Consider the following 14,222-nt stretch of genomic DNA (forward strand, 5'->3'; position numbering starts at 1 on the left):
TATGAATACTAATGTTATGGAATACATCGAGCGCGCGTCGAATAAAATCCCATTTCGAAATGAAAAATACTTCTCTTTTCATATCATAGCTAATCTAGTAATATAGGTAGATAGGATGGTTGGAGGTGTTCGGAAATGGTAGGACATTTCAGAAGTTAAAGTCGACGACGATCCGATGCATCAATTTTATCGTTACAGATTTTCTTTTCCCATGAAGCATAGAGTATTCAACAACGATAATGCAGTCCTTAAAATTCATCATTCATCTCTGTCTGGAAAGCTAATTCGCAAGGCGTGGTATTCTAGATATGTCAAAACTAAGCTAGCGGCACGTGTTTGCATTATTAGAAAAATACCCGTACTCTACATACACTGTTTCTAATCTTTTGCTACATTTGGTTTAATCCCCATGCTTCCACAGCACGAATAGTCGGAAATGTTTTTGTTTATCCATAATAAAATAAAAGAAGTAACAAAGCTTAAATTTATTGTTAAAGCTCCAATGAATACATCAAACTGCGGTCGAATTCATTTATTATTTGCACATGACCTCTGTACATTTGATAAATTATTCCTAAATACATTGAAACATATGTATTTATAATGAAATATCATGCAATGGGCTGTGTAAACTACAAACTATAATTTCTATCAAACAGCTGCTTTTATGTCAACTGGGCTTTGAGACTCAGTTAAGTTGGATCTCGATTTTTGCCATTATACGTAGGACATTGGGTTACAAAAACAAATGCGAATTACGAAGAAATCCGTATTAGAGGTAAGGATATTTTAGTTCAAGTACACCTATACACAGAAATCCGTATGTGAATATACTAAGACCTCTGTGTTTATTGTAAAAGTCTAGTTTTAAATATGTGTATATATTTATATACACATGCATAAGTATATGTATACATATATACACATACATGTACATAAATAATTGCCAAGAAATGTAAACACTAACAGCTTGTCGCAAATGGAGTAAAACGTAAGGTTAATAATATACAAATTACACAAGCGCACCATAAAACATGGCAAGGGTAATCCTAGTGCAGTGATTGTACAAACTGAAGAAATATACATTTACATATACATGACATAAATTAATAGACTAGAAAAGAGTATTTAGAGAGCTTATCTAATTCCGATCTTGTCACAATAGATCATTAACATAATCAATATACGGTTAAAGCTGTATTAGCTACATTCACTATTAGAGATAATATTTTTTATCCATTTTTATAGTTATTTAATTTCTTGTACAACAATTTTTCAAATTTCACCGCAAAATGCCCAACGAGTTCTCGTAGTGCAAATACGAGTCCAATTACCTTACAGACGGCATTACATTGATTTTTGCCTTCTCGCGTCGAGTTATAAATACAGATAAATCTCAATGAGAGCTCATTTCTATAAGATTTATTGTAGTGCTGTATTCGTAGCTGTACCTGTTATTCTATATTATATACTGTCCTAAATTTTAAACACACAGCACAACAATGGCTGAAAGCACAATGGCAAGAAGAGAGGAGCAATTTGCATCCTAATAAATCTTTTCTTCTTCATACGTAGCGGAGCGATGTCACGTCGGAGGATATGTACTAGTGGATCACTATAGGTGGGGCACAGAACTGAAACATAATTGTGTTGAAAATCTTCAACATCTCTTACAGAAAGTAGGTACGTTGCCAGACCTTATATACCAACAATGAATATTCGTAGAGGCTATATTCATAAATACTTACAAAAGTAAGCTAACATTTTACCCGCAATTGCTTATTACTGATAACTTGATATGATAATATCCCCTCCCCGCCCCTCCCCGCATACATCTACTTCTACTCCTACTCTACTCCAACTCCTACTACTACGACTACTCCTATTCCTACTCCGACTTCTACCACTTCTACTTCAACTCCCACTACTCCTACTCCTGATCCTACTCCTACTCTAATGAATACAATAAAAATGTTATACTCACAGTGTACAAGTCCTCGTCATCCTCGTCCTCCTCCTCGCCCACCTCGATCACCCGCAACCACCGCGAACTACCTCGGGTTATACCTTGAATAGTAATGAATATTTTTAGTATAAGAACACATCAAAAACACTGTTCAAGGATTAATATAATTAATTAATTAATTAATAATATGATCAATTTTATTAGCGCATTTGAAGCTACTGAACATGGGCTTGCGCGAGAAATGAATTGAAATAATTTGTTGTAAACGTGACAAGTTTGAAAATTTTTAAATAAAATATAATGACAATTGTCATTAAATATTATAAGAATATTAATTAATTAATTAATAATATAATAAATTATATGAGCTTATTCATAGCTACTGAATATGTGCTTGCGCGACAAATGAATTGAAATAATTTAATGTAAGCATGATAAGTTTGAAAAATTTCAGATACAACATAATTACAATTGCCATCAAATATTATAAGAATATTAATTAAGTAATTAATAATATATTAAATTATATGAGCTTATTCATAGCTACTGAATATGTGCTTGCGCGAAAAATGAATTGAAATAATTTAATGTAAACATGACTAGTTTGAAATATTTTTGATAAAATATAATTACAATTGCCATCAAATATTATAAAAATGTTTTACTCACCGAGCACAAATCCTCGTCTTCCTCGTCCTCCTCCTCGTCCACCTCCGATCACCTCCAACCGCTGCCAACCACCTCTAACGACCACGGCTAACCACCTCGGGTTATACCTCGATCACTGATAAATGTTTTCAGTATTAGAACACATTAAAAATATTGTGTAAGCATTAATGTAATTTTTGCATAGACACATTGTACGAAAATTATGGAAAAATTATAAAACATTGTAGAAATTTTATTAGCGCATTGATAGATACAGAATTTGGACTTGCGCGGGAAATGAGTTTAAATAATTCATTGTAAACATGACAAGTGTAAAAAATTTCAGATGAAATATAATTACAATAGCCATGAAATATTATAAAAATGTTATACTCACAGCGCAGAAATCCTCGTTATCCTCGTCCTCCTCGTCCACTTTTTTCTCCTCATCTATCTCCTCCTCCTCCTTTCCGTCCTTCTCCTCATCCACCTCGATCCCCCGCAACCTCCCTTAAACACTTCCGACCACCTCCAACCACCTCGGGTCATACCTCGAATACTAATAAATAATTTCAGTATTACAACACGTGGAAAATATTATCTGAGGATCAATATATTTTTTTCATATACAGGTTTGACTAAGAAGATTATGAGAAAATTATAAGAAATTATAGGAATTTCTCTAGCGCATTGATAGCTACGAAATGTGGGCTTCCGCGAAAAATGGATTGAAATAATTTACTGTAAACATGACAAGTTTGAAAAATTTCAAGATGAAATATAATTACAATTGCCATTAAATATCATAAAAATGTTATGCTCACCGTGCACAAATAGTAACATAGCTTTTTCTTATTGGTTGACACGAAAATAGTTGATTATAATTATTAATTTTGTACTATTATAGCATACAAATGGTTAAAAGCTGAAAGCAATCAATAATTATATAGCTAAATTTCGAGTAACACCGAAAAAAGGTCAATAATGAAATCAGATAATGGAGAAAAACTATCTTTCATGTCGGTTCAAAGAGGAAACCGGATTCTTCAAATGCTGCCATATGAAAAATCGGTAAAAGTACATATATTTTTTTTTTTAATCAATCAAATACGATAAGTTCCAAGCGAAACGTTGATTGTCGGTTATTTTTTTTATAGGGAGATAACTAACGAAGCTTTTTAAAATTTCGAGTGTAGTTCAACTCACATTTGGACAGTACAAGAAAAATTTATTTACCATCAATTGTCGCAAAATGGCGAAGTCATTAGTTGGTCATCGAAGCACCTCGTCGCTGGAATCTCGAATTGGCCGGAAAGATGGAGTGCGTAATTTTTGTCTGAAACGTAAAAACTAAAATTACTTCGAATTGACATATATTTTCATCATCGATGAACTAAGAAACTCATAAAATACGTTAAATCACATTCATATTCGTTCAGAAGAAAAAAATCGTTAAGTTTTACCTTTGAGCTCGACAATTAACACGAGATCACTGCCTTTTGGGTTATTTTGGTACACCGATAATAGAATGGTGCGCGAATTAAAAATAACAAGTTTTAAAACACTCGCTCGCTAAAGCTCGCTCGTGGTCGGATGCCTAGTGTAACTGATTTTTCTGCTCGTGCGCTCGCTTACTCGTTGTCAGTGTTTTAACACATAACACAGTTGTAGGGGAGACTGGGATACGATGACTCCCCAAAAAATTCTGGTATTGGCTTCACAGTATACAGAATGAACACCGTCTTCGCGCATGTGACGTAAACCGAATCTGCTCGTAAGATTTTTTCTATATAATACTACAAATCACGTTTACAGATGCATGTAAGTACAACGTATTGTGATTTTATGATAATAAATTTCCACAAAAAATACCACAGAACAACCAGCTAAGTGCTAACAGATCTGATACACTAACCACAGCAATTTTAGCTCTAATTGAACGACGTTATTTTCATCTATTCCTATGTACCTATATAATGCCAAACACTCACCAATTGCAATTTGTTGGTCCTGGTCGCTCGGTTTTTTCCGATTCAAAGTGTTATCTGAAACATGCATTTTGGTTTGATGGTACAAAACATGACGTTTTCAATAATCAAACTTGTAAACTTGAAAATTAGTCCGGAAGGTCAAAAGTCACCAGGTCAAGAACCTGGACAGTCAGAACTACGTAGCGCTTGTCCTGGAAGTCGAGTTTCAACAGGTACTGGACCTGGAGCGCAGAAACTACGGAGCACTTGTCCTGAAAGTCGAGTTTCACCAGGTAGCGGACCTGGAGCATGGAAACTACCGCGCGCTTCTCCTGGAACTCGAGTAGCACCAGGCAGCGGACCTGGAGCACAGAAACTACCGAGCGCTACTCCTGGAACTCGAGTTGCGCCACGAAACGGACCCGGAGCGCAGAATCCAGGAGGTAAAGAACCCGGTACTCGAAATCTGCGGAGCGCGATTCTCGTACGTCCTCTCTACCGCGCGGTTGTTTCCAGACTGAGGAATTCGGCTAGCTGATCACTATAGATTGAAGACGTCAAGAGAAAAAAAATTTTGACTTTCTGAACATCCGAACATCCAAACTTTGGTTTCGAACTTCAATACTATGTATGATGTATGATGTATGACGTATGATGATAAGATATGATGTATAATGATTTTAGTTCTTACATTTCGGACAAGAAATACGCACTTTATCTTCCTTGCCGATTCCAGACTCAATCGGCTAGGCCCATCGATGGTCAGCTGTTGACTAAAGATATATTCTTTAGTCAACGGGTCAGCTAATAACGCTGCCGTTCTGCGACAGTTGTATGATAAAAACTTTTGCTCGTACCTTTCAAATGTGTTTTAAAATACACTCGAAGTATTAAGAAGCTTCGTTCTATCTCTCTCTATCAAAGAAAAAAAAATCGCCGACAATCACCTTTTTAGGTCTTTAAAGCAGGACACTGCGTTAAATACTGTCTCATATACGGAGCATCCATGTCATCTCGATCAAAATTAGCGCATCCGTGATGTATTACAGTTACTCTGAATTTTTTTCCCATACGAACACTTTTCGAAAAACGAGTCTGCTTCTCTACCAAACGTAGATACTTCAATTGCGACTAGCTAAAACAGCGTTTCGATTCTATGCCTACGAAAATTCAAGATCGAGAGAGCAAATGAAAAGTTGTTGGAATAATTATGAATATTAATGGCGGTTTTTGGCGCGATTTTACAAGGCCACAAGGACCCAAGCTGGATTATGACAATCTGAGTTGGCAACACTGTTTAAACTGCGTGCAAATGGCCGCCGTTGCGGGCAAACGTCAAAATAATACGAACGGAAATATTCAAGGTAAAATAACGACTACCAGAATTTTAAGGTCAAGGTATTTTTATTGCCATCGGAAGTAAAAAATTTAGCGTAATCGTGTTGCACTCGCGCTGTATCCGGAATATGTCAACTTCGCGTACTTGAGCACTCTAATCTGGCTTAACCTAAATCTTTCATATTGAGAAATGAATAGTCAGTTATGGATTAACGATTAACTCTGACTTGACGACGATGTAAAATAACACTCATAAATCACCTAATACTAGAACTACCCTGTGATCAAAGACACGTGTATTCGAACGCTGCTTTAAACTCCCGAAAAATTGGACAACATACGTATTAGTTTTTTTATTGTCCAGGGCTACTTGATGTTTCCATGGATGCGTGGACAAATACTGGAAGCCTGGAGTAGCAGACGGAGCTCTCGAGAAGCCGGGAGGCGCTCCTCGGCTCTCTCTTCTGCGGACCCAGGAAATCCCTCTAGAAATTCAGGTGTTACAATGTTTGTGTCACCACAGTCAATCCCTGAGAGTTTCTCAGTTAACATTATCAGGTTTGCATTTCATTACCTATAAAAAAAACCATTCGACCATGCACTCTCGTACTATGAAGTTATGAAAAAGTGTACTCTACTTCCTTTCGGTTTAAAAACAATATTCTGAAAATCAGTGAAAAGCCACCATGTGCGTACAAGTTGCCACTATTTCTATTATCGCTTTATATTACATTTGAAAGAGAATAATATTTAACAAATACTACATGAGAAAATAGATAGAATGTAATAAAAACAAATGTGAATTTAAATTTTCTTAACCCTCTGCCGTACTTTGACGAATCTGACTCGTGATACATATTTCGTATCAAACATGAAGATCACGAGTCAGACACGTAGACTGAAGATTAGGCTCATATTGCAGCTGTTTTCAGCATCACTCTAGCCTATTTAGCGCGCATCGTCTCATATTGCTTGGGCTCAGATCTTGCCGAACTAAATGGTACGGCGAGGGGTTAATATCCATTTTCTCAATTGCCCTGGCGATTTTGAATAGGATTTTCACAGTTATATAGAATTAAGTATCAGAAAATATTGTATATAATAATATCATTACTCAGGTTAAAGATATTAAACATTTAACTAGTTACTACATTATTGTGTAGAGAAGTTTTGGTGGTTGTATTATAAAGTTCACCAATTTTAAATGTCGAGCAGAATAACCGCTATGTTTAATGTACCCAAATTTGAGAGATTACTTAGGTACATTCGTCATGTTCAAGAATGAAGGAACAGATCGTAATCACCACAATAATATTTTCAGTTTGGAGGGCCATGTGTTTGGCATCAACATCAAGCCAGACTTTACTATAGAAAAAATTAAAGCAGTCGCAACTAAACACTTTTATGGACAAGACACATCAAAGCCTTCATCATGCTTTAGATTAGTTCATGCAACAAAACTAAAATCGTTATCTGATGAAAAAAAAGCAGAGGAAGAGGGCATTGAAAAGTTTGGTGAGTATCGCAAAATTTGGAAGTAAATTGAATAGGATATTGCTAAAGACGTAAAAAAAACGTGTGCAACAGAAGTGATACTTCTGCAATTTATATAAGTGATTCACCATGGCTTCAACAACTCGGTAACAGAGAGAGGAGACTGAGGATAGGTAATCCTGTGTGTAGTTTGCGTTTCATAACAGTGCTTTATATAGTGGTACGTGTCAAAACATTACGTTTCATAGCAGCACATTTCATTGCAGTGCGTTTCAAAACATCGCGTTTTACAACATTCTGTTATTATCCCTGCTAAAGAAGTTTCACTTCAATAGCAAAATCGAATTTTGGAAAATGATTGAGGCTGGTTCAATGTCAGTTTCCTTCGATGATTTCTGGTGATTTTTTGTTTCAGATGAGTTGCTGATGGTTGAGATCCATCCAGTTATAATAAAAGAAAATCTAACAGAAGAGATTCTAAAAGGACCCAGTGAGGAGGTGATAGCTCGAATCACGGCAGGACTTCCAATTAAAAACCCATCACGACCTGCGCCCAGTGCCGATTGCCCAGCTGATGTAAATATTTCATAATGATAAAATATGAGTTTTGTAGTATTGTTTTATTCTTAGAAAACTATGTTTTATTAGAAAGATTTTGAAAAGTTTATCGAGGTAAGAAAGTGTGCTAATAATTATTAGGCTAATGATAAGTATTGAGTAAAATACAATGATTAAACGCACAACATGGACAGTTTCAGAATGAAATAAGAAAGATTCTCATCACACTGGTCCAAACTTCTGCAAAGATTTTAAATCATAGTCCTGAAGCAGCTAAAATTTATGAAGTAATTAGGGAAAGATGGGAGACCAGATGCAAACCGCCAAATGATCCCAAGTCTGTTAAATATCTCATGGATATGGGCTTCTCGGAGAAGAAAGTATTGAAAGCTCTACGGCTCAGGAAGTAAGTAACATTAGCATCATTGCATGAATGTGCAAATTTCTTTTCCTTACTTGTTTATTCATCATTGGTAAGGATGAATACTTCTGAAGCACTTGAGTGGCTCATAGAGCATGGAGATGATCCAGATGAAGAAGATTTTGAGCTACCATCGTTAGACGCGAGCCTAGATGTGGATACAGGAGGACCTAGTTCCTCAGGAACTTCGGGCAGAAGGAGAAGTCTCAAGGAAGCATGTGTCGATTTATTCAAAGGAGGTAATGTTGCAGTTTAGCTAACTTGCTCAACTTACGACTGCTTTATGGCATGTACTCTTACCGCATAGGCAAGTTGAATTTAATACGTTCCTCTTTACCGAAAATTCGCTCTGATTAAGTCTCGAGGCGATAATTTATTCAGAATATGAATATTGTCCTCAACTCAATGCTGGGTAATTATTGAACAGGTAGTCAGAGTTCCAAGAGAGAGCCAAACTTGATTAACGTCGTCGCTCTGCTGTTAGAGTCTTTTCGTCAGTTCAAAAAACTCGATTTCAAACCAAACACGAGGGTGATATCCTCACTTCAAGAGATGGGGTTTGAGGAGAAGAAAATCATAGAAGCACTGAAAGTCACTGGAAATAATCAACCAAATGCAGTACGTTGCTAGATTTTCTATTCTACTATATTACTGAGTATTTTAAGATTTTCATCAATTCTTGTTTAACCTAAAACATTCGAGAAAAATTAGTAACAAATATTATTGACACTCAACTTCAATTTCATAACGATTAAAACATAGAAAATGATCATTGGCATAATTGTGATTTTTTTTTTTTGTGTGTCAACACCAAAATGAGTTTTAAATTCACATTAAATGTCAAAGCAAAAGCAGATTTTTTACCATCGATGTCAAATTCTTCAAGAGTTGTTTATATTTTCAGTGCGAATGGCTCTTAGGTGAGAGACGCCCTAGCTTAGAAGATTTGGACGAAGGCCTGGACCCTGACGGGCCAATTTATAAAGCAATTATGTCAAACCCTCACATACAACTCAGTCTCACCAGTCCAAAAATGTTACTAGGTGAGTCAAAAAACAAACGACGTTTTCTATGAGATTATATTCGAGAGTTACTGAATGCCAAATACTTGAGAATAAAATTTACACCTTTCAGCATACTTATCGATGCTAGAGAGTCCAATGTCAGCGAATATCTGGATAAATGACCCAGAAGCTTCACCAGTGTTGAGCCAAATTTTCAAAACCTACCATGCGGAAAAACATGCTATTCACATGAATCGTTTTGTTGAGAGCTAACAGTAGCAGAGTATAGAAACTGTTTCAGAATCACAGAAAAAAAATGAAAAAAAAAAAAGAATTATAATGCCTAGTACAAATTTAAAAAATTTTAAATATAATTCATGATACGTTGAAGATAAGTTACTGTTATTAACTGCCTGGCATGTTAAAGTTCATTCTAGTCAATATTAAAACAAAATATAAATTATCGTTAAAGTATTTATGCTATTCGTTCGTTACTTACTCAGTAGCAAATAGTGATATGTAATAGTAAAAAAGGTACTATCATTGTGAGGAAAGTATATAAAGTGCTTGATATTTATTCCTAACGATATTTAACGAATTTTACATGTAATAATTGCTACTATTACGCATATGAAATGGTATACAAACTATTATGTATACTCGCGTACACCAACAAATATATTTTTATATTAAAATGGGCCTTCAAGATCTAGTTTATATACCTATTTCAATTCAAAATGGCATGCATAATTTTAAACTATTTTTTTCGAGCGAAGTTCAATGTCGAAAGAAAACTTTGTTAAACGCTGAAGCAAATAAACTCTGTCTGAAATCATTAGCATTTACTCAGTTCCCGGAAGTGCATATGCATACCTACTTGTGCCCTATCTTTCAGCTACGACGAATCATTTTACGGAAAATTTGTTATTGGCAATTCTACATACTTCATTGCGAGTCGGTGTACATTCGATTAAACTAGGTGCAAGGAACATGTTGCGAAATATAAATTTGTTAAAAACGTCCATAATACACACCGGAAGTGGACGTTTTGAATTCAACAGTTTTTCTTCACAATTTGAATTGCCATATCGACCATGTTATCAATGTTTCCGAGATTTTTTTTCCACTTTGGTCTCTTCTTTTTTCCCAAAACGCTGTTCCAATTTATTTTACTTCTCATCATTAAACTTTTACTATTGATAATTCCTGGTACAATATCAACATCTTTGGAACCTGTGTCACTTATTATATTGACCACCGAACTTGTATCCACTGTGTCCATCGAATCCAACTGCCACGGTAGTATTCCAATTGGACAACTTCCCCAATCAACACTTTTTTCTACGAAAAATAAATTTGTTTTACAGTTAACTGAACGAAATATGCCATTTTTCCTATAGTTAGATATTCTTCTGGTGGTTGGGTTTAAACTGAAATACTAATTCGTAGTTGATAAAATAACTGTACCTTTTTCAAGTATCCAGTTTGAATTTCTGGTTGTTAGATCTGCTATTTTAATATTATCTTCGAAATTGAACTGTTCCAATCGCTCATCACTTCTGATATTTTCATTGATATGATCTTCAAACAATGCAGTAAAATCATTGATGGTTTTGACATTTTCGTTACCAACTAATTCAGTCTGGTCTTCAATATTTTGCCCTGCTGTATAAATACTGATAAAATGAATAAGATTTTCCCTGACGTCATCCCTTATGCTGGGTGTTATCAGTTCCAAAAGTGGTTCAACGAAATGATTAGAAAATTTGCTATTCAGATTAGAAATGATTGTTCTAACAAAATCTATATCAGTCAAGAAACTGGGAATTTCACCTAAGACATTTAGCCATAAAATATCTCTAAGTTCGGGAAAGTTTCTATCAACTTCGTCTCGAACTTTGAGAGACAATATGGTTGACGAAGTTCTCCTCCTTTTGTTTTCTCCGACATGTTCCAACCTATGTTTGATTTTGTGAGCTAATTTTATTTTGCACAGACTAGACGCTATATATTTCATCCACAAAGATGCAATAAGATGCTTTTGCTCATTCTCTGTCTCATCATTTATCAGTTCCAATAGCCGCAGTATTAGTTTTTGTAAAATTTCCTTCTCATGTAACATTGTTATAAACTCTTGCCAAAAATTGATGAAACGTGATGGAAGACAGTTACAGTTTTCAGTATCTGAACTTGATTTCTTTCTCCTCCCAAATATCTCAAGAAATTCTTCGCTTGGAAGGAATGCTTCCCCTCCAAGTAGAACATTCAATATAATTTCGTCTTTATCTGGTGGAAATTTGTTTTTGCTCAAATATTTAGATATTTGACACAAAAGATTGCTTTGTTCTGCTACCAGTTCGTGTTTCTCATCATCACAGGGATCAGTGTCATTTCGAGTTTCTGTATTGACGTCAATATCGATGTATTCTGTATTTTCGTTGTTTGGCAAGATCAAAGCATATGCTCGTAAATTACTCAACGTTTCTCTAACAATAAAAAGAATAACAAATAGAAGATATTTCACTTTATATCTAATGAAATCTATAGTCACCAATTATTCCTGTAAACTTATTCTCTTACCTTAACTGTGCATCAGGTATGTCTTTTATCGAGGTGTAACCAGCATGGATATATAAACCAACTGCGATCCACAATTCAATTAAATCCGTTAACGTCTGTGCTTCTTCTGGCTCATTCTCTTCTTCCGCTTGTTTAGTAATGTTATCTTCCATAGCTTTCAATTCTGTTGCCCAATATTCTTCCTTCAAAATGTAAAACAGAATCAAAATAAAAATTCCTTTCATTAGCTGAAGACTGGGGAACCTGCACTCAGAGAATACTGTTTCTGCAAGGCGAATCCACCATTAGAGTTATGTGACAAATGAATTTCATAATCATAACTGAACCTTCTTCTAAAAAGCCGGATAGAAAATGGTTAAATTCGTTCAATGTTTTCCAAAACTTCCACAACTAAATTGCCACATTTTTCAACAATTTGAATCAGTTTCAAGCAGTTTGAGACTGTAAAAATATGTTGACGTATTATTATAAACTAGGTAGATTATAAATGTTGTTTTTTTACAAAATTAATTTGCACATATACCTAGGGGAAGTATTTCTAAATTTCACATTCCCAATCCTAAGTTTATAACTTTTTTTTTTTAATTTTAGGCAAGTACTGACATGGATTTCATAGTGTTCTTCCTTTCTTGGTATGACAATATGCAAAAAATTTAACTTACATGTAGCCATTCGAGTAGTATATTTGTAGCTATACGCAATACATCGAGTGATGGTAATTCATGGCCGTGTGCAGCATCGTGTCGTATGTTGACAATCCATCGTGGAATATTAAGCTGTTTAGCTATTTGAAAAAGGGAAGATTGCTTAGTTTCGCCGATGTTGGTTATGTGATTAAGGAACCTCATGATCGTTGTTGAGTACATCAGGCAGAGATCATTCTCATAATAAGCCGGTAAATCTCCTTTGTCAATCTTTGGGGTGATTTCCCTGTCTCTGAGGCAGACTTGCATAATAGCCAGCGTGCATTCGACGCCAACTGGCAATTTCGGAAGCCTCGCTTTCCATACTAGTAGCCTCTTGTAGCCTTTAATCTGCTCAACCGTATCGTTGGAATAAATTTGTTCGTACACGTCGTGCCACTCGGTGCTGAAAAGTACAACTGGGGGTTATGTTATGTTGACAGCGAGTTCAATTCGGAAAGGACACTTGAAGGCTAATTAATTTCAAACCGTTCCGACGAATGGACGAATGGAAAGTCCAGTTTTTCGAAAGGCCAAGATTTGCTAGTGATCATTACTTACAGCGAAAACCATGGCACTTGCTTCCGATGATCCCGCTTGAACGCCATTTACAAATGTTTAGCATGCTGCGTGGTCACGCATGGCATGTGGAAAGACGAAAATGACCTCTTATTTCTCTCTTTAATGACGCATGCGCAGTACTTTAATCCGCAGCCAGAGATATGAACAAAAGAGATAAAAGGTAATTACGCCCATATCTCCGGTTCTGATCAAGTCATTGCAATGTTCTTTTTTTTTAATTAAATTATATGTATCGAAAGAGTAATCAGAAACTTGAAAAATGTCTGAATAATTTGAAAATAAACAAAGTTATTTACATTTGCGTATGCACTGAAATTTTAGATCTTCAAAAAACAGCTATCTTCTTTTTAAAGTTACTCCTAGGTGTTACAGTATGAAAATAGGTACTGGAAGCTGTAAACTAGCACCATGATTTTTTTGCACAACATAGGATAAATCTGCCGATAGTTATCAAAGCAATATGGATTTGCGTAGGTCGCTTATTGTTCACTTTATTGCTCAACTATGTGACGTAGCGCGGTAACTTGAGACTAATAATTCGAGAAAGATTGTTCTAAACGTCGAATGAGTTTTGCGACATGTCATTGAAAATTTTCCGAATCAATGGCAATATAAACAAAACGACCGATGTCCGTGTTTACTAGTAATGTACCAATTTTATAAAGGCCAATACAACGAACAACTTTTGAAGGAACCATTTTTCTGTAAAACCAACAAAAAAAATGACGTCAAATTATATCGTTTTAAATATTACAAAAAATTTTACCCAAAAATTTGTACTTAATTTCTCTGGCACACATCAGGATATCTTATTGAGCATCTAATAAATCTGTAAAAAAATTGCGGGGTTCTGTTTTTTTGGTAATAGGAGCTGAGGCATTGACTGCAGATATTGTAATATGTTTGAGGGTCCCTTAAATTTAAAAACTTGTATAACCCTATAATCGGAGCGAATCTAAGAATGATTAACACTTATTT

The 14,222-nt window shown here is 35.3% G+C and overlaps 2 protein-coding genes and 1 long non-coding RNA gene across 4 annotated transcripts; 1 reads left to right on the forward strand and 2 right to left on the reverse strand.

The window, feature by feature from the left end:
* Positions 1-2,010: 2,010 nt before the first annotated feature.
* LOC124293155 lies at positions 2,011-4,539 on the reverse strand. Its single transcript, XR_006903089.1, has 5 exons — positions 4,078-4,539; positions 3,851-3,950; positions 3,012-3,173; positions 2,636-2,750; positions 2,011-2,067 (listed from the first exon to the last, which is right to left on the reverse strand). It is a non-coding gene; the product is annotated as an uncharacterized LOC124293155 (long non-coding RNA).
* Positions 4,540-4,605: 66 nt separating this feature from the next.
* On the reverse strand, positions 4,606-13,337 carry LOC107225833 (ribosomal biogenesis protein LAS1L). Of its 2 annotated transcripts, XM_046732965.1 has the most exons (8): positions 13,224-13,337; positions 12,642-13,068; positions 11,980-12,161; positions 11,233-11,885; positions 10,867-11,064; positions 8,431-10,740; positions 6,264-6,407; positions 4,606-4,659 (listed from the first exon to the last, which is right to left on the reverse strand). In XM_046732965.1, exons 1-6 carry the CDS (start codon positions 13,268-13,270, stop codon positions 10,454-10,456), a joined length of 1,794 nt encoding a protein of 597 aa, XP_046588921.1. In that variant the 5' UTR covers positions 13,271-13,337; the 3' UTR covers positions 4,606-4,659; positions 6,264-6,407; positions 8,431-10,453. The 2 variants fall into 2 exon arrangements, with proteins under 2 accessions (XP_046588921.1, XP_046588920.1); XM_046732964.1 differs by having other exon boundaries at positions 10,434-10,740; positions 10,867-11,885.
* Positions 6,296-9,794, forward strand: LOC107225836 (ubiquitin-associated domain-containing protein 1). The gene is made up of 8 exons (XM_015666430.2): positions 6,296-6,480; positions 7,244-7,437; positions 7,832-7,992; positions 8,169-8,380; positions 8,453-8,634; positions 8,823-9,013; positions 9,300-9,438; positions 9,530-9,794. The coding sequence occupies exons 1-8, from the start codon at positions 6,296-6,298 to the stop codon at positions 9,670-9,672; spliced, it is 1,407 nt and encodes a 468-aa protein (XP_015521916.2). The 3' UTR covers positions 9,673-9,794.
* Positions 13,338-14,222: the final 885 nt, after the last annotated feature.

This window comes from Neodiprion lecontei, chromosome 2 (assembly GCF_021901455.1).
Source record: "Neodiprion lecontei isolate iyNeoLeco1 chromosome 2, iyNeoLeco1.1, whole genome shotgun sequence".
Taxonomy (NCBI): domain Eukaryota; kingdom Metazoa; phylum Arthropoda; class Insecta; order Hymenoptera; family Diprionidae; genus Neodiprion; species Neodiprion lecontei.